Genomic DNA, 22,491 nt, shown 5'->3' with positions numbered 1-22,491 from the left:
CTGTGCTCTCCACTGTCCCCCCGGTCTGTGCTCTCCACTGTCCCCCTCGGTCTGCGCTCTCCACTGTCCCTCGGTCTGTGCTCTCCACTGTTCCCCCGGTCTGTGCTCTCCACTGTCCCTCGGTCTGTGCTCTCCACTGTCCCCCCGGTCTGTGCTCTCCACTGTCCCCCCGGTCTGTGCTCTCCATTGTTTCCCCCGGTCTGTGCTCTCCACTGTTTCCCCCGGTCTGCGCTCTCCACTGTTTCCCCCCGGTCTGTGCTCTCCACTGTCCCCCCGGTCTGTGCTCTCCACTGTTTCCCCCGGTCTGCGCTCTCCACTGTCCCCCTCGGTCTGTGCTCTCCTCGGTTCCCTCAGTCGGTTCCCTCCGCAGTCCCCATTAATTTGTGCCTTTTGCATTCCCCCCGGTCTGTGCTCACACTACGGTATAACCCGCAGCAGTAATGGCCGCCGCGCTCCATCACTGCAACCGCCTCACAGACTCCGTCTCCCACCACCGAAGACTGACAAGTGACAACCTCCAGCAGTCACCATGGTAACAAGCTCTCGGCTGGCAACAAGCCCAGGGCGGGACACTCTGCCGGGTAAGCACGCCCCTCCCTAACAAGCATTGGCCCCTTTGCCGCCAAGACCACGCCCCTTCTCCCGCTGCCGAACGTCGCTCTCTGGTCACATGACAATCTTCTCTATCCGTCTACTGTTGCCGGAGAGAAGATGGCGTCCTGCTGACGGTCCCGACTGTGACGGAGCCCGGTGTACTCGGTGAGAGGAAGGAGGAGATGGCAGAGGATAGAGCTGCACCAATTTTCTCTGACATTACCCTCTTAATATTTTGCTGTCCTCTGTATGCTGACCTTATTGTAGTTTCACCTTATTGGTACTGGTGACGTTATTGGGGATAACAGTCCTGCCGTGAGGGGGGCTATTGATGACGTCAAAGGCAGTTAGTGCTTGACTGGAAGGGCAGAGTGAGGGGGTGACGTCACATGGCTACTGATGTCACTAAACTGTCAGGAGCATTGTGCCCAGACCGGCAGCCAATGACGTCATAGCCCTATAAAAAAGGCAAGTTATAACCCCGAAGATAGCTAACACGGTACAAAGATATATTTTACTAACCCCGAAGATAGTCAGAGTGGGCATGAGGAAAGCGGTGTCAGCATCACTCCCTTGTGACAGCACTGCTGACGAGGATGTCATCTGTGGTCCTGAGGAATATGGGCGGGCCATGACCTCACAGGGCAAGCAGTGACCTCACAGGGCAGGCTATGACCTCACAGGGCAGGCTATGACCTCACAGGAAAGGCCATGACCTCACAGGGAAAGCAATGACATTATAGGGTGGGCTATGACCTCACAGGGAAAGCAATGACATTATAGGTTGGGCTATGACCTCACAGGGCAGGCTATGACCTCACAGGAAAGGCTATGACCTCACAGGGAAAGCAATGACATTATAGGGTGGGCTATGACCTCACAGGGAAAGCAATGACATTATAGGGCGGGCCATGACCTCACAGGGCAGACCATGATCTCACAGGGCAGGCCATGACCTCACAGGGCGGGCCATGACATCACAGGGCGGGCTATGACATCACATGGCGGGCTATGACATCACAGGGCAGGCTATGACATCACAGGGCGGGCCATGACATCACAGGGCAGGCTATGACATCACAAGGCAAACCATGACCTCACAGAGCAGGCTATGACCTCACAGGGCAGGCTATGACCTCACAGGGCAGACCATGACCTCACAGGGCAGACCATGACCTCACAGGGCAGACCATGACCTCACAGGGCAGACCATGACCTCACAGGGCAGACCATGACCTCACAGGGCAGGCCATGACCTCACAGGGCAGGCCATGACATCACAGGGCAGGCTATGACATCACAGGGCAGGCCATGACCTCACAGGGCAGGCCATGACATCACAGGGCAGGCCATGACCTCACAGGGCAGACCATGACCTCACAGGGCAGACCATGACCTCACAGGGCAGACCATGACCTCACAGGGCAGACTATGACCTCACAGGGCAGGCCATGACCTCACAGGGCAGGCCATGACATCACAGGGCAGGCCATGACATCACAGGGCAGGTAATGACCTCACAGGGCAGGTAATGACATCACAGGGCAGACCATGACCTCACACGGCTAGTGACATTGGTCCCACCCTCTGTCAGGCGTTGTTGATGTCGCAGTAAGGCCTCGTTCAGACCTCGGTTTTCTCGGTATGTGTTGGTTATGTACAGCACTCCTGCCCATTATCGTCTGCAGCTGTTCACACGACTGTGGATTATTGTGGTGCCTGTGTCCAGCTTTTGATAGAAGGCTTGGATCAAAGTCATCCATTGAAATCACTGTGTGAATGAGGCCCGAGCCAGTGTCGGGGGCTGACAGCACAGGGGCTGCTCTGCACCCTCTGCCCCTCTAGTCACTACACCAGACTGACCTGTGGCGCTCATCCAGCAAGTGACTGCACATTGTCAGATGTAGCAGAGCTGTGTCTATTTTCCGGTGTTTTTTTTCCAGTGCATCTGAGTCATTAGTTATATGGCATATTGGGCTCTGCTGCATCTGAGCTCTGCTATCCTTGTTTCCTGTCTATCTGATGTGGTTTGGTCGTTCTGTTCTCGGGGCTGGTTATTGTCTCCTCCTGGGTGGGGTCCGGTATCCTCAGCCTTCTCTGCTCCATCACCCCCCGCCTCATGTCCATTGCTTTGTATGATTGATTTATACCTCTATTATTTGCTCTTTTCTATCTTGTGCTGTATCTGCCGTGCTTCTGTCCTCCAGTATATAAGGCTGTACAAGCGCTCGCTACATCGTACGTCTTTGTGTCTTAGGCTATGTTCACACACTGCGTTTTTCACCTGCGTTTTTGGTCCGTTTTTGGTCCGTTTTTGCTGCAGAAATTTCTTGAGAAATTCTTGTAACCTTTCTGCAGACATTCCCCAGCAAAACCTATGGCAAAAAAAATTAGCTGTGCGCACACTGCGTTTTTTTCTTAAGAAAATTCTTTCAGTAGATTTTCTTAAGAAAAAGAATGAGCATGTCACTTCTTTTCTGCAGCTAACTGCGTTTTTTGCCATATATAATTGACACAATAACGCAGGGAGCAACCAGCGGTAAAAACGCACCAAAAACGCACCGAAAACGCACCAAAAACGCACCGAAAACGCGGCAAAAACGCAGGTGCGTTTTTGTTGCGTTTTTTAACACAGGTGCACTCTTAAGAAATTTCTTAAGAAATTTCTTAAGAAAAATCATTTTTCTAGTGTGAACATAGCCTTAGATGCATTTCAATATCCTGTTAGACAAAGGTAGAGCAATGGCCGCCGCTTCTTTGTGTCTGAATGAGAGTGACATTGCTCTGCTAATCTTGTCTAATGGCTGGTACCCAGGGGGGCAGCATCCCATCATACAGGACAGGAGGGGGAGGATGGAGCGGGCACTGCTGGATTACTGACTACTGTGCAGCTTCACAGAGTGACACTTTATATAAATAGGATATACATCGTTTTTGTGATTATTTATTCTTGGATAGCTGCCATTGATGATCTGACATAAAGGAGGGTGTAAGGGATGAAATGGGGATGTCAGATTATTGCTGCTATACCCAGGGCACAATGATACATGCAGCTCCCTCATTAACATTAATATTGCAGGATTTTTGGAAAAACACAGTTTGATAAAGAGTCTGCAATGGAATTAAGGGTCTCCTGGGGGCTATCCAACGGCTTCCCTCTGCCTGACTCAGACTGACTAAAGGGGTTGTTTGGTCATGAGATCATATCAGATCATTGGGGGGGTCCCACACCTAGTACACCGTCCAGACAGCTGTTCTAACCTCCAATGGTGGCCAGGTGTAAACATATTGAATGGATCAGCTACCTCTGGATATGTCAGCCTTAGGGCGAGGGTGCCAGGCGTGGGACCCCCAGTGATCGGCGAGGGTGCAGGCGTGGGACCCCTACTGATCGGCGAGGGTGCCAGGTGTCGGACCCTCACTGATCTGATGTTTGTGATTTATCCTAAAAGTGGTCATGACTGGACACAACCCCTTTTAAGGTCTTTTTTAGACTGACAGTTTCTCTATTCATATGTGCCACTGTTCAAAAAGGTGTCAATCTGTTGTGGGGGTGTGATTACACAGAGCAGGACGACTACATGGCACGAGACACCTAGTTCTCTAGTGATAAGCTCCTGCTGAAAAAACACTGATTTTATTACAACTACAGGAATGAAGTCAGTAAGTGACACATAGATGGAATCAGGGTCTCTGCCCCCTACATCATGCTGCTTTCAGTATAGGTTTTAAAAACCTGCTGAACGAACCCTCTTTAAATTGCGCCTATAGTTTCAGAACATTCACATCAATAGGGTTATGTTGCAACACCAGACACAATCCGTGGACAGGAGTGGCACTGTTGACTTGATTTTATTAGAGACATGTAGTTTATTGCATAGAACTAAACACGTACTGTATATGCCCTAAATGGGAGCCTGTCAGAATTTTCACCCCAACCATTAATATGTAGCACTTTTAAAAATGAGGCCAGTCGATCCCTGTCTTACCACAAATTACTGCTCCAAAAGCGAGAAATAATGATTTGACATTGTCTGGAAGTGCATTGGTGTGTGACAGTGCAGGTACAGCTTCTCAGCTTCACAGTGTATTCCCTACCAGTGTATTCCCTTTGTCTGTCTCTTACCCTGTCTGTCTCTTACCCTGTCTGTCTCTTACCCTGTCTGTCTCTTACCCTGTCTGTCTCTTACCCTGTCTGTCTCTTACCCTGTCTGTCTCTTTCCCTTTCTTTCCCTGTCTGTCTCTTTGTCTGTGTCTGTCTCTTTGTCTGTGTCTGTCTCTTTATGTCTGTCCCTTACCCTGTCTATATCTGTTTCTTACCCTGTGTCTGTCTCTTTCCCTGGCTGCATTGTGACACGCCAACATTCCATATAAGGGCGTGGCTGCGCATTCTTCTGAAGTTCTGGCTGCACTGTGGCTCCCAGCTCCCTTCGCTTTATGGAGGCAGGTTTTTTGGTGAATAACTGTAAAGCGCGGGGTTAAAATTTCCCCTCAAAACATAGCCTATGACGCTCTCGGGGTCCAGAAGTGTGAGTGTGCAAAATTTTGTGGCTGTAGCTGCGATGGTGCAGATGCCAATCCCGGACACCCACACACCCAAACACATTCAGCTTTATATATTAGATAAATAATTTTCGGAGATGGTTAAAGATTGTGGCAGGTTCCTTTTTAAAGCTGATTTGCCACCAAATTTCACAACACAGACTGTGTACATTATCCCCCCCTTCTCCCCCCCCCTCTTACACGGCCATGTTTCTAGCATGGATGGCAAAGGCTAATAGCAGTCTATGGGTCCGTGGAAAACGCGTACAGCACACGGATGGCATCAGTGTACAATCCATGCACCGTCCATGTGACACGCACTAGAATTAAATGCATTCAAGAAAGTAAAGATTTTTATGTTTAAATATGTGCAAAAATGATAGATTTTACAGCTATTGTCCAAATAAGTAAAGAATTTAAATATGAAATAAAAAAAAACCCATCAGTGAGTTCCCCCTAAGTTTTAATAATCAGCAAAGGCAAAGTAGACCGCTGCAGGCTGATATTATCAGGTTGGAAGGTACATGGTTATTGGGCTCTTCCCAGCCTAAATATACCAGTACACAGCTGCCACAGAATTAGCACATCACATTACGTGCACCAATTCTAGCACTTCATCTCAGCTCTTCCCCTTGCCCTGGTGCGGTGGCAATTGGGGTGATGATAATTGGAGTTGATGTCAGCTGTGTAGTGACAGCTGGCATTAAGCCCAGGGGTTAGTAATGGAGACCGTGTTTACCAGACACCCCAATTACTAACCCAGTAATCCAAGAAAAAGAGTCACACAAAAACATAATTTATTTCGCTAGACACTGCCCAAATCGTTCCCTTGTTAACTCCATGCAGCTCCACCATTGTCCAGGGAATCCGCCGTATTCCACAGAATCCGTTGTAGTCCAGGGATTCCGACAAACCAAGTCTATGGAACCTCGTCCTGACACTCCATAGGCTTTATATACAGGCAATTCTGGGTCATGCTGCGCTGCCAGGGCCTCTGAAGAATGGTGACATCCGTAACGTTACCGCTCATCAAAGGCGCCAGGTCACTCCAGGACATGCTACGCTGTGCTTTGCTGAATGCCTCTGATGAGCGGTAACGTTAATGATGTCACTGTTCTTCAGAGGCCCTGGTCTCACGCAGCGTGTCCTCGTGACCCGTCACCTCTGATGAGCTGGTAATGTTACCAATGTCACCACTCTTCAGAGGCCCTGGTCTCACGCAGCGTGTCCTCGTGACCCGTCACCTCTGAGCGGGTAATGTTACCAATGTCACCACTCTTCAGAGGCCCTGGTCTCACGCAGCGTGTCCTCGTGACCCGTCACCTCTGATGAGCGGGTAATGTTACCAATATCACCACTCTTCAGAGGCCCTGGTCTCACGCAGCGTGTCCTTGTGACCCGTCACCTCTGATGAGCTGGTAATGTTACCAATGTCACCACTCTTCAGAGGCCCTGGTCTCACGCAGCGTGTCCTTGTGACCCGTCACCTCTGATGAGCTGGTAATGTTACCAATGTCACCACTCTTCAGAGGCCCTGGTCTCACGCAGCGTGTCCTCGTGACCCGTCACCTCTGATGAGCTGGTAATGTTACCAATGTCACCACTCTTCAGAGGCCCTGGTCTCACGCAGCGTGTCCTCGTGACCCGTCACCTCTGATGAGCGGGTAATGTTACCAATGTCACCACTCTTCAGAGGCCCTGGTCTCACGCAGCGTGTCCTCGTGACCCGTCACCTCTGAGCGGGTAATGTTACCAATGTCACCACTCTTCAGAGGCCCTGGTCTCACGCAGCGTGTCCTCGTGACCCGTCACCTCTGATGAGCGGGTAATGTTACCAATATCACCACTCTTCAGAGGCCCTGGTCTCACGCAGCGTGTCCTTGTGACCCGTCACCTCTGATGAGCTGGTAATGTTACCAATGTCACCACTCTTCAGAGGCCCTGGTCTCACGCAGCGTGTCCTCGTGACCCGTCACCTCTGATGAGCGGGTAATGTTACCAATGTCACCACTCTTCAGAGGCCCTGGTCTCACGCAGCGTGTCTTTGTGACCCGTCACCTCTGATGAGCTGGTAATGTTACCAATGTCACCACTCTTCAGAGGCCCTGGTCTCACGCAGCGTGTCCTTGTGACCTGTCACCTCTGATGAGCTGGTAATGTTACCAATGTCACCACTCTTCAGAGGCCCTGGTCTCACGCAGCGTGTCCTCGTGACCCGTCACCTCTGAGCGGGTAATGTTACCAATGTCACCACTCTTCAGAGGCCCTGGTCTCACGCAGCGTGTCCTCGTGACCCGTCACCTCTGATGAGCGGGTAATGTTACCAATGTCACCACTCTTCAGAGGCCCTGGTCTCACGCAGCGTGCCTTTGTGACCAGTCACCTCTGATGAGCTGGTAATGTTACCAATGTCACCACTCTTCAGAGGCCCTGGTCTCACGCAGCGTGTCCTTGTGACCTGTCACCTCTGATGAGCGGGTAATGTTACCAATGTCACCACTCTTCAGAGGCCCTGGTCTCACGCAGCGTGTCCTCGTGACCCGTCACCTCTGATGAGCGGGTAATGTTACCAATGTCACCACTCTTCAGAGGCCCTGGTCTCACGCAGCGTGTCCTTGTGACCTGTCACCTCTGATGAGCGGGTAATGTTACCAATGTCACCACTCTTCAAATAACTAACAAAAACAAGCTCCCATATGGCTCTGTATACGGAAGAAGAAAAAATCACAATGTTCTGACTCTGAACAGGAGAAAAAAAAATGAAATTGTAAAAATAAAGGCTTTGGTCAGAAAACGTATCCAGGAAACTTTTAAATTAGGAATTATACAGTAATTCTGACAGATGTTCACAGTAAGTACACCAGCCTCATCAGACCTAAGCCATCAACTTACGCAGTTCACAATGTGAAATAAGGTGACAGAGCCGCGGTCACATGTCAGTCTGTATTGTTCACTTATCAGGATAAAGTGATTTATGGTATTAGGATGTCCCTTGTATCCAGGCCTCAGTGTTTGTGTTTACTTAGCATGTGTGGTTTGGCTTTTTGTATCTCATTCAAGGCGAGATATCAAGATAATGTTTTCCTTTTTAAGGCTATGTGCACACGCTGCGTTTTTTTGACGCTGCGTTTTTGGCCTCTAAAAACGCACAAAAACGCACCCGCTGCAAAAAAAGCATGCGTTTTTACCGTGATTTGGTGCGTTTTTGGCCGTGTTTTGCAGCATTTTTGATCTCTGCGCTTACGCAGTAGCGGCCACCAATCGGAACTGAAGGGTGTGGAAGAGGTGACGCACAATGCACGCCTACGTGTCGGAGTTCGCAGTCGTCAACGAGGTCGTTGGTAGGCGTCAAACACAGGGATGTGTCCTGCCCAGCAGGACATCGCCTTTGAAGAAAATGGCCTGGACCATTCTGCAACGACCGACCTCACAGCAGGGGCCTGATCGCTGGTAGATGTCACAGATAATGAGATCGCTGGCGAGATCGCTACTGCGTCACAGAAACTGGGACCCAGAAACAATCTCGTTAACAATCTCGTTATGTGTGACGGGACCTTTAGGAGGTGACCTCGCTCTCCTGTCCCTAGCACCAGGGCCATCCATTGTATTGTTTCCTTGGTGTACCCTTTGTGCTGCATCGCTTGCGGGGGGGGGGGGGGGGGGTCCTCTTGTCCCCAGGGGGACATTACTACATTCAGCATGCAGCCAGCAGCACAGATCTCCCCTGTGTTTCCATGCTGCACACAGTTGTAAGGCTCACACAGCTTGAGAACGGGTTGTATCTTGGTCTGTGTTCATATGAAGTTTCTCAGCAGGTGATAACAACTTTATAAAGAGATCAATCAGCACAACACATGGACATGAAAGATCCTTCCTCCTTAGGCTACTTTCACACTTGCGTTCAGCACAGTCCATCACTATGGAGAATAGCGCAGTCCGTTAATGCACTGCGCTATTCTCCATAGCCTTGTATGGACGACACACTGTAACGCAAGTGTCAGTGTTGCATCCACTGGACGACGCAGCTGCGTTATTTTGACGCTAAGTCGTTATTTTGACGCTGCATCGGGTTGAAGGAGCGCAGCATGTAATGTTTTTTTGAGCAGCGCAATCCATAGGATTTCGCTGCGCATGCTCTTTTCTTTTTTTTTTAAATCACATAAACTTTATTTTGTCTCTCGGTGGCCGAATGTTCAGCTGAGCGTCCGGCCGCCGGCATGTGAGAGCGCTCAGCTGAGCGCCCGGCCGCCGGCATGTGAGAGCGCTCAGCTGAGCGTCCGGCCGCCGGCATGTGAGAGCACTCAGCTGAGCGCCCGGCCGCCGGCATGTGAGAGCTCTCAGCTGAGCGCCCGGCCGCCGGCATGTGAAAGCTCTCAGCTGAGCGCCCGGCCGCCGGCATGTGAGAGCGCTCAGCTGAGCGTCCGGCCGCCGGCATGTGAGAGCTCTCAGCTGAGCGTCCGGCCGCCGGCATGTGAGAGCGCTCAGCTGAGCGTCCGGCCGCCGGCATGTGAGAGCGCTCAGCTGAGCGTCCGGCCGCCGGCATGTGAGAGCGCTCAGCTGAGCGTCCGGCCGCCGGCATGTGAGAGCGCTCAGCTGAGCGTCCGGCCGCCGGCATGTGAGAGCGCTCAGCTGAGCGTCCGGCCGCCGGCATGTGAGAGCGCTCAGCTGAGTGCCTGGCAGCCGGCATGTGAGAGCGATCAGCTGAGCGCCCGGCCACCGGGTGATCAGCTGATCGTTCACAAAAGTCTGCTGCCGGTAAAACTGTAAAGAAGAAGAAAAAAAAAAGTTTTCTGTTGTTTTGTACGATCCGTTGTGCCATTATATGCAACACATCCATTCCATCCGTCACACAACGCAATGCAACGGATGCCGTTCAACGCAAGTGTGAAACTAGCCTTCAGAAAAGTACAGATGTGCGGCCACCCTTTAGGTGAGACCTCTATCCCCCTTGGAGCAGCACATGTTGGTTTATTGAAGAGTGTGGATCATTTCCATTTAAAGGTCCAGCCACACTAAGCAACTTACCAGCGATCCCAACAACGATAGGGATCGCTGGTAAGTTGCTAGGAGGTTGCTGGTGAGATGTCACACTGCGACGCTCCAGCGATCCCACCAGCAACCTGACCTGGCAGGGATCGCTGGAGCGTCGCTACACGAGTTGCTGGTGAGCTCACCAGCAACCAGTGACCAGCCCCCAGCGCCGCGTGGAAGATGCTGCGCTTGGTAACTAAGGTAAATATCGGGTAACCAACCCGATATTTACCTTGGTTACCAGTGCACGGAGCTACACGTGCAGAGAACAGGGAGCAGCGCACACTGAGCTCTGGCTCCCTGCTCTCCTAGTTACAGCACACATCGGGTTAATTACCTGATGTGTGCTGCAGCTACATGTGCACAGAGCAGGGAGCAGCGCACAATGCTTAGCGCTGGCTCCTTGCTCTCCTAGCTACAGCACACATCGGGTTAATTAACCCGATGTGTGCTGCAGCTACATGTGCACAGAGCAGGAGCCGGCACTGACAGTGAGAGCGGCGGAGGCTGGTAACAAAGGTAAATATCGGGTAACCAAGGACAGGGCTTCTTGGTTACCCGATGTTTACATTGGTTACCAGCCTCCGCAGAAGCCGGCTCCTGCTGCCTGCACATTTAGTTGTTGCTGTCTCGCTGTCACACACAGCGATCTGTGCTTCACAGCGGGACAGCAACAACTAAAAAATGGCCCAGGACATTCAGCAACAACCAACGACCTCACAGCAGGGGCCAGGTTGTTGCTGGATGTCACACACAGCAACATCGCTAGCAACGTCACAAAAGTTGTTCGTTAGCAGCGATGTTGCTAAAGGTCCAGTCACACTAAGCAACTTACCAGCGATCCCAACAACGATAGGGATCGCTGGTAAGTTGCTAGGAGGTTGCTGGTGAGCTGTCACACTGCGACGCTCCAGCGATCCCACCAGCAACCTGACCTGGCAGGGATCGCTGGAGCGTGGCTACACGAGTTGCTGGTGAGCTCACCAGCAACCAGTGACCAGCCCCCAGTCTCCTAGTTACAGCACACATCAGGTTAATTAACCCGATGTGTGCTGCAGCTAAATGTGCACAGAGCAGGGAGCAGCGCACACTGAGCGCTGGCTCCTTGCTCTCCTAGTTACAGCACACATCGGGTTAATTGCCTGATGTGTGCTGCAGCTAAATGTGCACAGAGCAGGGAGCAGCGCACACTGAGCGCTGGCTCCTTGCTCTCCTAGTTACAGCACACATCGGGTTAATTGCCTGATGTGTGCTGCAGCTACATGTGCACAGAGCTGGAGCCGGCAGCACAGGCAGTGAGAGCGGAGGAGCCTGGTATCAAAGGTAAATATCGGGTAACCAAGGACAGGGCTTCTTGGTTACCCGATGTTTACATTAGTTACCAGCCTTAGCAGAAGCTGGCTCCCTGCTCACTGCACATTAGTTGTTGCTGTCTCGCTGTCACACACAGCGATCTGTGCTTCACAGCAGGACAGCAACAACTAAAAAATGGCCCAGGACATTCAGCAACAACCAACGACCTCACAGCAGGGGCCAGGTTGTTGCTGGATGTCACACACAGCAACATCGCTAGCAACGTCACAAAAGTTGTTCGTTACCAGCGATGTTGCTAGCGATGTTGCTTAGTGTGACGGGGCCTATACTCTGTTGTTGAGTAGCAAATACTTGATAATGCTCATTCACTGATTAGTCTTTTGATGATTGTGGCTGTTTCTATAAGACATTATCACTCTTATCAATGGTGTCCTATATAAGCATTTGCAAGTGTCAATATTGACCAGCGGTTAGTCAGGGCGGCCACTTATTACACCAGCAAAGTCAACCTGGAAATCACCCAGCACTAAAGGTGGTGTCACACACAGCGACAATGACAACGACGTCGCTGCTACGTCACCATTTTCTGTGACGTTGCAGCGACGTCCCGTCGCTGTCGCTGTGTGTGACATCCAGCAACGAGCTGGCCCCTGCTGTGAGGTCGCCGCTCGTTGCTGAATGTCCAGCTTCATTTTTTGGTCGTCGCTCTCCCGCTGTGACGCACAGATCGCTGTGTGTGACAGCGAGAGAGCGACGAAATGAAGCGAGCAGGGAGCAGGAGCCGGCATCTGGCAGCTGCGGTAAGCTGTAACCAAGGTAAACATCGGGTACATCGCTGTCGTTTAGTGTGAACCCAGCTTAACAGTTGTGTCTTGTATGGCCTCTGTGTACAGTGTTTGGTGGGGAGCTGTGTGTACAGGTGTGGTGGTCTTACACTATATATGCTTACATTTGGGTTTACCTATTTTTCATGATCACTTTTATGGGTCTGAACAGGTGAGAGTCATTGTCTGCTTTGTGGAAGTTACCATTCTAGATAGTGAATGACATAGACATCCCTTTGTTACAATCAGCAGCTAAGGGTACCGTCACACTTTAGCGACGCTCCAGCGATCCCACCAGCGATCTGACCTGGTCAGGATCGCTGGTGCGTCGCTACATGGTCGCTGGTGAGCTGTCAATCAGGCAGATCTCACCAGCGACCAGTGACCAGCCCCCAGCCAGCAGCGATGCGTGCAAGCGCTTGGTTACCCGCGCACACCACTTAGCGCTGGCTTCCTGCACTCCTAGCCAGAGTACACATCGGGTTAATAACCAAACCGCTTTGCTTATTTACCCGATGTGTACTCTGGCTACTTGTGCAGGGAGCAGGGAGCCGGCACTGACAGCGTGAGAGTTGCGTACGCTGGTTACATAGTTACGTAGTTACTTAGGTTGAAAAAAGACCTAGGTCCATCTAGTTCAACCTTCCTCCACCAGTTCTACATTTGGTCACCAAGTCATTTATAACCAACAATGTTTTGTGTACTGAGGAAATCATCCAGCCCTGATATAAAGCTGTTATAGTATCTGCCATTACTACCTCTTGTGGTAGGGCATTCCACAGTCTGACTGCTCTAACTGTAAAGAACCCTTTCCTATTTAGCTGCCGGAATCTCTTTTCTTCCACTCGCAGTGAATGCCCCCTGGTCCTTAGTATTGTCTTCGGAAGAAATAAGTCATGTGCCAGTCCTTTATATTGACCACACATGTATTTATACATATAAATGAGATCTCCTCTGAGACGTTTTTTTTCTAAGCTAAACATATCTAACTTTTTCAACCTCTCATCATATGGAATTCCTTCCATTCCTTGTAATAGTCTAGTTGCCGCCTTTGAACTGACTCTAACTTCTGAATGTCCTTTTTAAAATGTGGAGCCCAAAACTGGATCCCATATTCCAGATGTGGCCTTACAAGTGATTTATAGAGGGGTAACAATACGTTGGGATCACGGGATCTAATCTCTCTTTTTATACACCCTAAGATCTTGTTTGCTTTAGCAGCTGCTGCCTGACATTGAGTGCTGCTGCTCAGCTTATTTGTAATGAGAATACCCAAGTCCTTCTCCTGTTCTGTAGTCCCGAGTTTACTTCCATTTAATGTATACGCAGTTATAGGATTACTCCGTCCTAGGTGCATTACTTTACATTTATCAACATTAAATCTCATTTGCCAAGTATCTGCCCATTCTGACATCTTATCCAGATCTTTTTGTAATATTATACTATCAAGGTCAGTTTTTAATATCCTACATAGTTTGGTGTCATCAGCAAAGACTGACACTGTACTATCAATCCCATCCACAAGGTCATTAATAAAGAGAGTAAAAAGAATCGGTCCTAGCACAGATCCCTGCGGCACCCCACTGCTGACTATAGCCCATTTAGAGAATGTACCATTTATGACTACTCTTTGTTTCCTATCTTTTAGCCAATTCCTTACCCAGTTGCATATTGTGTCCCCTAGTCCTTGCTTCTGGAGCTTTAGTATAAGGCTATTATGTGGTACAGTATCAAATGCCTTTGCAAAGTCCAAATAAATCACATCAGCTGCATTACCAATATCCAGGTTAGACACGACTTATCTTTCATGAATCCATGCTGTCTGTCAGTTATTATATTATTTTCTGCAACATATTTTTGCATGTCATCCCTTAAAATGCCCTCAAAACCTTTGAGGGCTTTGCTTGGTTACCCGATATTTACCTTGGTTACAGCTTACCGCAGGCTGCCAGACACCTCCTCCTGCTCCTACACATTCAGATCATTGCTCTCTCGCTGTCAAACACAGCAATGTGTGCTTCACAGCGGGAGAGCAACGTCCAAAAAAATGAACCAGCACTGTGTGTAACAAGCAGCGATCTCACAGCAGGGGCCAGATCGCTGCTCAGTGTCACACACAGCGAGATCACTAATGAGGTCACTGCTGCGTCACAAAAACCGTGACTCAGCAGCGATCTCGCTATGTGAGAAGTACCCCTAACTCCTCATTGATTGCCCTGAGAACATTTTTAATATTTATGGTTTCCAGAATTGGAACAACAGCGCCACACCTGTCCTTGGGCTGAGCCTGGTATTGCAGCTCAGATCTGTTTAAGTGTATGGGAATTATGAGCGCAATTGCCCTAAAGTGACTGCTGCAACATTGAGGGGAGCGCAATAGTTTAATCTCTAACATCCTGTTGAAATCGTGACCAGTATTTAAGAGGTTAAAAACGGGGGAAGGGGCAGAGGGCATCCATTCTCTCACCTTAATAATCCCTCCCTCAAGCGACCGCAGGGTGCCAGTATTATTGTCACAGCTTTGTAGGAGATGGGTAATTATTAGAGCTGGGCAGACTCGCAGGAAACCGGGACCGAAGGGTTCCTGCTAAATTTAAAAAAATCCTGATCCAGTACCCATATAAGTCTATGGGAAACAGGATCTGGAGATTAAGAATGTTGGTAGAAGGGATAGCGGGGGTAGGAGCGCGCGCTGTGTACTCACCGAAGATCCTTCTTGGCGGCAAGCTGCATCCAGGTCATAAATTCCCCATCCGTAACCGACAATTAACCCTCATTGAATATTCACTGCTATCTCCGCCCACCGACGCGTGTGATTGTTTGCAGTTAGACATGCCCCCCACCCTGAGTATCAGTTGATTGCAACCAATCACAGGCGCCAGGACGGCCGGTGGGCGGGGAAAGCCGTGCAAATGTCTGTGGGTCAGTATCGTGGTATAAAAATAAATGAATAAATAAAACAATTGGCATAGGGCCCCCGTATTCTGATACCCAGCACAGATAAATCCCATGGTTCCAGGCTGCAGCCCCAAGCTCTCGGGCTTTATCTTGGCTGTATATGAAAATAAGGCCAGAGTCACACTTGCAAAGGACCCGGCACGGCATGACACCAGCGTGCAGCTGCATAGAAATACATGCAGCCGACCTGCTCCTGTCAGGAGAGTATACGGCTGTGCCGGGTCATGTGATGTGAGAGTTCCTCGCAAGTGTGATTCCAGCCTAAGACGAACCACATGCGGCTTTTTTTTTCAATTAAATAAATAATTTAAAAAAACGATGTGCGCCCCCCCTTCCAATTTGGATACCTAGGTTAGTGATGGCACAGGCGTGACACTGGCGAGACACCCGCATCACTAATTTGTAAATGAAAGTAAATAAACACAAACGCCAAAAAAACCTTTATTTGGAATCAAATACAAAAAAGACCCCTCTTTACCACTTTATTAACCCCAACACACCCCTGCAGGTCTGGCGTAATCCACACAAGGTCCCATGACGATTCCAGCTCTGCTACAAGTGAATATCACAGTGAGCAGCCATAGAGAAGCATGACTGCCCGCTGTGAGTGCAAAATGAATGGGCGGTGACTGGATGTAGGGAGAGGCGTTACACAGGCTGGGGGCGTGTCTGACTGCAACTAATCATAGTTACCCGGTTGACTGGTGGGCGGGGAAAGCAGTGCATATGAAATGAGCGATAATGAGTGGCCTAGGGAGGCCGCAGAATCAGTGTACAGCTGCAACGGAGCATCGGTAAGTATGAAGCGCTCTCTTCATTCTTATTTTCTTTATTTTTCCTTTATTTTTTTTTTAAAATTTCTCGAATGCCGGATCAAACACCCGGAATCCCGGGCCCGGCACCTGGGCAACTTTGAAACTGCGCGTATCCGGACTTTTACAGTCCAGGTCTGCCCAGCCCTAGTAATTATACCATAATCTGCAATACTACATTATGATCATGCGTTCGCAGGTCCATATTTACTTTTGAAATCTTTTGATAGGATAGACCTCAGCTCCTCCTGGCGCCTTTATACACAGCAGCCTATCAGAGGTGGCAGAGCAGCAGGGGGAGGGAAGAGAGCAGCAGCCTGAACCAATGAGGACACAGGGGGTGTGTCTCAGACCACCTCTGGCTTCCTGCTGACACTGTACATGAGCAGAAGTCACAGATCACACCTTTTGCCCTAACAGCTGAGCTAAACTGCAAGTTTGAGGGAAAATTAATAGTTGTCCATTGTGATTTTCATTTTTTTTTTTCTGTTGAAACCTCATGCTAACTCATTTTTGTTTTTCCCTCCTCAGATTACCTTTGATCCTGAACCCAGCCATTCACAATGGCATCCATGGGTTCCCAGAACCTGTTATCGTATGTGGAAGAGGGCAATATAGCCGCTCTGAAAGCTCTGCTGGAAAAATGCAAGGATGTGGATGAGAGAAACGAGGTTCGTCCTTCAGAAAAAGGATTAAAGGAAATATCATTTTATTTGCCCTGTGTTTTTTTATCTTATTGTTGTCACAAAGGTCTTGCAAAAATCTTAATAGAAATTGACCCAGCAGTGGCATGTGAGTGCTCCCTGAGATAAGCAGCTTCATTATAGTGATCCTTAGCTATCGGCTCATTATTATTATTATTATTATTATTATTTATTCCATGGCGCTTTACATGTGAAAGGGGTGTACATAATAGGGACAAGTACAATAATCATAAACAATACAAGGCACAGACTGGTACAGGAGGAGAGAGGTCCCTGCCCACGAGGCCTCACGGTCTACGAGGGATGAGTGAGGATACAGTAGGTTAGGGTAGAGCTGAATGTGCGGCGCTGTATCAGACTGAGGGTTACGGCAGGTTGTAGGCTTGTCGGAAGAGGTGGGTCTTCAGGTTCATTTTGAAGCTTGCAAAGGTAGACGAGAGTCTGATGTGTTGGGGCAGAGCATTCCAGAGTATTGGGGAGGCACGGGATAAATCTTGGATGCGATGGTGGGAAGAGGAGATGAGAGGGGAGTAGAGAAGGAGATCTTGTGAGGATCGGAGGTTACGTGGAGGTAAGTACCGGGAGACTAGGTCACAGATGTAAGGAGGAGACAGATTGTGGATGGCTTTGTAGGTCATGGTTAGGGTTTTAACTGGAGTCATAGGGCAATGGGAAGCCAGCGAAGGGATTGGCAGAGAGGAGAGGTCGGGGAGTAGCGGGGGGACAGGTGGATTAGCCGGGCACCATAGTTTACAATAGATTATAGGGGTGCGAGACTGTTAGAAGGGAGGCCACAGAGAAGGAGGTTGCAATAATCCAGGCGGGAGATAATAAGGGCATGTACTAGGGTTTTTGCAGCTTCTTTGGAAAGGCTCATCTAATGTAGGAATAATCAGACCTGTTGAGTAAGACTCTTTCCATGTGAGTGCGGTCAGGCTGAGCGGCTGTCATGTGAGCTGGCACAGTACAAGCAACCAGTCATCCTCTGCCCCAGATCATTACTAGTGCCAGGAAGGCTGGGCCACAGGAGCTGTGGAAAATCTGATGTTTACCATCTCGAAAAAGGCTTCACCCCATGTGAATTATTGGCTTAAATGTCACTTATAGTCACTGAGCAAAGGTCATTTATGCTGCAAAATAAGTTGATCATTTTTTACTGGTCATGGGCGAAAGGTAACTTTTCATGTTCAGATTATTCTTACCGAATATCGAGTACTATACTAGTATTTATCATGACAAGAAACATGCTCCATTTCCCCCCTGACTTGCATTAGGTTCATTATACTTGATGAACACCGGAATATCACTTAGGGGCACTTTGCACACTACGACATCGCAGGTGCGATGTCGGTGGGGGTCAAATCGAAAGTGACGCACATCCGGCTTAGCTGTCGACATCGGAGTGTGTAAATCGTTTTTGATACGATTAACGAGCGCAAAAGCGTCGAAATCGTATCATCGGTGTAACGTCTGTCATTTCCATAATTTCGGAAGGACCGATGTTACGATGATGTTCCTCGTTCCTGCGGCAGCACACATCGCTGTGTATGAAGCTGCAGGAACATCTCTTACCTGCGTTTCGGCTGCAATGAGGAAGGAAGGAGGTGGGTGGGATGTTTGCTTCCCGCTCATCTCCTCCCCTTTGCTTCTATTGGCCGCCTGCCGTGTGACGTCGCACGACCCGCCCCCTTAGGAAGGAGGCGGGTTGCCGGCCAGAGCGACGTCGCAGGGCAGGTAAGTGCATGTGAAGCTGCCGTAGCGATAATGTTCGCTACGGCAGCTATCACAAGATATCGCTGCTGCGACGGGGGCGGGGACTATTGCGCTCGGCATCGCTACAATCGGCTAGTGATGTCGCAGCGTGCAAAGTACCCCTTAGGGATTCGTTGCTAACAATCCGGACATGAATAGTTACTATTCACCCATCACTATTTCTTACTCTTTGGGTCACGTTCTCTCGAGCAGGACCAGTTGATTTTAGGTGCATGAAAGTTATTTACATCCTTCTAGATGGATATGTTTGGATAGTGGTCAAACTAAAGAGCACTTTTATTTACTGCTTCTTAAAATTTGCCGCTGTTTATCTGGGGACTCCAGATCATGCGCAGGGGCGTGCTAAGATGCTCTGTGGGCTGGCTAGCAAAGGGAACTTTTGCCCTTGCGACTTGTCCGTAGCCTCATTAGCATATAAGAAACGATCTTTTGAAATCCTTTTTCTAAAGATCCCTTTATCTATGCTAGTGTATACAGGGATGGTTAGGCAGGGATTAGCAATATACACCCAGAACTGCTCGTGGTACTGGGTGCATATTGCACATGAGAGGTTCCCTTTAACACTTGCTCTGTGCCTAGGAGACCGACCACCGCTGCAGTCTAGCTTGTAAGCGCTGCGTCAGAGCTTCGGGATTATGAAGTCTCAAAACAGTGCTTACAAGCTCAATAGAAAAGCGTTTGTAATCATTATGCAATTTCTCGGTCTCCTAGATAGCAAGCGGCAAGCAAAAGTGTTATCTTAAGAACAGCTGAAAACTTAATAAGGATTAAGTGGCAAAATTGTTTGTATTTATAAGCACTATCTGACAATATCCACCTTTAGAAGAGGGCCTTCCCCATTCAATGGCGTGAGACACGAGAACAGTCCCTTTAAATTTGAAGGATCCATATTGAACATACAATGCCTTAAAAAAGTATGCATGCCCTGTGAATTTTTCCACGTTACACCCACACACTAAAGGGTGCTTTACACGCTGCGACATCGCTAATGATATATCGTCGGGGTCACGTCGTTAGTGACGCACATCCGGCGCCGTTAGCGACATCGCAGCGTGTGACACCAATGAGCGACGATCGCAAAAATGTCTAAAATCGTTGCTCGTTGACACGTCACTCCTTTTCCAAATATCGTTTGTGGGGCATGCCGCTGGGTGTTCGTCGCTCCTGCGGCGTCACACATTGCTATGTGTGACGCCACAGGAACGACAAACATCTCCTTACCTGCCTCCAGCGGCAATGAGGAAGGAAGGAGGTGGGCGGCATGTTCCGGCCGCTCATCTCCGCCCCTCCTCTGCTATTGGGCAGCCGCTTAGTGACGCCGCTATGACGCCGAACGTACCTCCCCCTTGAAGGAGGGATTGTTCGGCGGTCACAGCGACGTCGCTGAACAGGTATGTGCGTGTGACGCTGCCATAGCGATAATGTTCGCTGCGGCAGCGATCACCAAATGTCGCACGAACGACGGGGGCGGGTGCTATCACTCGCAACATCGCTAGCGATCGCTAGCGATGTCGCAGCGTGTAAAGCTCCCTTAAGGCCTTTGTCACATGTCCATATCTGCAGAACATGTGGTATCTGCTTTTTTTTTTATTATGGATACAACATGTGCCCACTATAACCTATGGTGATCTTCACTTGTCCGTTTTTTCAAGCAGCATAGATTACAAGGGCCAATACAAATCTGTGGTTCTGTAAAAAAAAAAAAAGGGCGTACAGCTCATGGATGGCATCAGTATACAGCCCATTTGCTGTATACTTTGCAATGTTAATTTATTTAGTTAATGAGCCATCTGTGAAAACACTGATGGTAAAGACACACGAAGTGACACTGATGACCACTGTTCCAAAACACTGAAACCATTTTTTTCACAGACGTGTTATTGAGGCCTTAACACTAGAACTACTGGACTCGTGACACCTATATAGAAATACATAGTGCAAAGTTGTCAAAATGACTACCTCAGTAGTTCTAGTGTTAAATGTATTTTATTTGGATTTTATGCAATATATCAACACTAAGTGGGAAGTACTTGTGAAGTGTAAAGAAATTACACATATTCTTCTAAAGACTTTAAAACTATAAAGCACCTTCTTTCACATGATATATAGGGGGTGCAGCACATGGAAGAAGGTGTTCTGGTCAGATGAGACCAAAACAGAACTTTTTGGGCTAAATGTAAAATGCTATGTGGGGCAGAAAACCAACTCTGCACATCACCCTGAAAACACCATCCCACCGTCACACATGGTGGAGGCAGCATCCTGCTATGGGGAGGTTTTTCTTCAGCAGAGACAGGAAAGCTGGTGAGAAGTGATGGGAAGATGGATGCAGCTAAATACAGGACAAACCTGGAGGAAAACCTGTTCAAGGCTTTAAAATCTTGAGACTGGGGTGTAGATTCACCTTCCAGCAGGACAACGACCCTAAACATCCTGCCAGACCTACAAAGGATGGTTTAGATCAAAGCATATTCATGTGGGTGATCGGTCCACTCTCAGTCCGGACCTAAATCCCATTGAGAACCTGTGACAAGACCTGAAAATTACTGTTTACAGATGTCTCCATCCAATCTCTTAGTGAGAGCTCGAGTGGAAAGAAGTATGGGCAACAAATTCAGTCTCTATATGTGCAAAGCTGGTAGACACCTAGACCAAGAGACTTGGAGCAGTCATTGCAGTGAATGGTGGTGCTTAAAAGTATTGATTCATGGGAGTTAGTACAAATGCACATCACAAAAAAGCACAATGTGGAAAAATACATGGGGTCTGCATATTTTATCAAGGCATTGTATGTAACAGCTCTTCTTTACTAAATGTTCCCCCTCTCCCTGTGGTAAAGTGTATGGTCAGGAGCCATTAGAGGGTTATTCCCGTCTAAGTGAAGACCTATATCTAGGATATGCCTTCAGCTAATAATTGGGATCTGATGTCTGGGACCACCACTGATCCTGCTGTCCCTTTCACAGTGGTTCCTCTGCATAAGAGCGCTCCTGGCTACCCGCTGCAATGTAGCCACTCTTAGGCTAAGTTCACATTTCCGGTAAAATCTATCAGTCACAATCCGCTGCTCTTGTAAACAGCGGAATCCGTTTAGCGGATTCCGCTGCTCCCATAGACTTGTATGAGCAGCGGATTGTGACTGATGATGCTGCGTTGCACCCTCCGCCCGACTGATCAGTCGTGGAACGACTGACCGCCGGGCGGGAGGAACGCAGCATGTAACGTTTTTTGAGCAGCGAGATCCGTCGGATTTCGCTGCGCATGCTCTCTGGCTCCCTGCACACGTCACCAGCTTTGGTTGGTTACCCGATATTTACCCTGGTTACGGTGCAAGGAGCCAGCGCTAAGCGGTGTAGGCCCGTAACCAAGGTAAATATCGGGTAACCAAGGTAAACATCGGGTGCTTTGCTGTTACCCGATATTTAGGCTGGTTACGTGTGCAGGGAGGCCGACACTTCCCCGCTCGGCCCCGCCCCCTCCCGCACTCCGCACATGTATGTACACACACACACACACCTGTCCCCAGCCATGCAGACAAGCACTGCCACTGACACCCTCGTCTGGCCCCGCCCCCTGCTCGGCCCCGCCCCCTCCCGCACTCCGCACATGTATGTACACACACACACACACACACACACACACCTGTCCCCAGCCATGCAGACAAGCACTGCCACTGACACCCTCGTCTGGCCCCGCCCCCTGCTCGGCCCCGCCCCCTCCCGCACTCCGCACATGTATGTACACACACACACACACACACACACCTGTCCCCAGCCATGCAGACAAGCACTGCCACTGACACCCTCGTCTGGCCCCGCCCCCTGCTCGGCCCCGCCCCCTCCCGCACTCCGCACATGTATGTACACACACACACACACACACACACCTGTCCCCAGCCATGCAGACAAGCACTGCCACTGACACCCTCGTCTGGCCCCG

The 22,491-nt window shown here is 49.5% G+C and overlaps 1 protein-coding gene across 3 annotated transcripts in view; it reads left to right on the top strand.

Moving 5' to 3' along the window:
- Positions 1 to 660: 660 nt before the first annotated feature.
- KIDINS220 (kinase D interacting substrate 220) overlaps positions 661 to 22,491 on the top strand; it is a 249,348-nt gene continuing 227,517 nt past the window's right edge. For all 3 annotated transcript variants that reach the window (XM_075341087.1, XM_075341086.1, XM_075341085.1), the window contains exons 1-2: positions 661 to 759; positions 16,607 to 16,746. In XM_075341087.1, the coding sequence (XP_075197202.1) occupies positions 16,639 to 16,746 (108 nt within the window). In that variant the 5' untranslated portion in view covers positions 661 to 759; positions 16,607 to 16,638. The remainder of the gene's footprint in view (positions 760 to 16,606; positions 16,747 to 22,491) is intronic.

Source organism: Anomaloglossus baeobatrachus, chromosome 3, assembly GCF_048569485.1.
Source record: "Anomaloglossus baeobatrachus isolate aAnoBae1 chromosome 3, aAnoBae1.hap1, whole genome shotgun sequence".
NCBI lineage: Eukaryota > Metazoa > Chordata > Amphibia > Anura > Aromobatidae > Anomaloglossus > Anomaloglossus baeobatrachus.
This window is presented reverse-complemented; position numbering and strand designations above follow the sequence as displayed.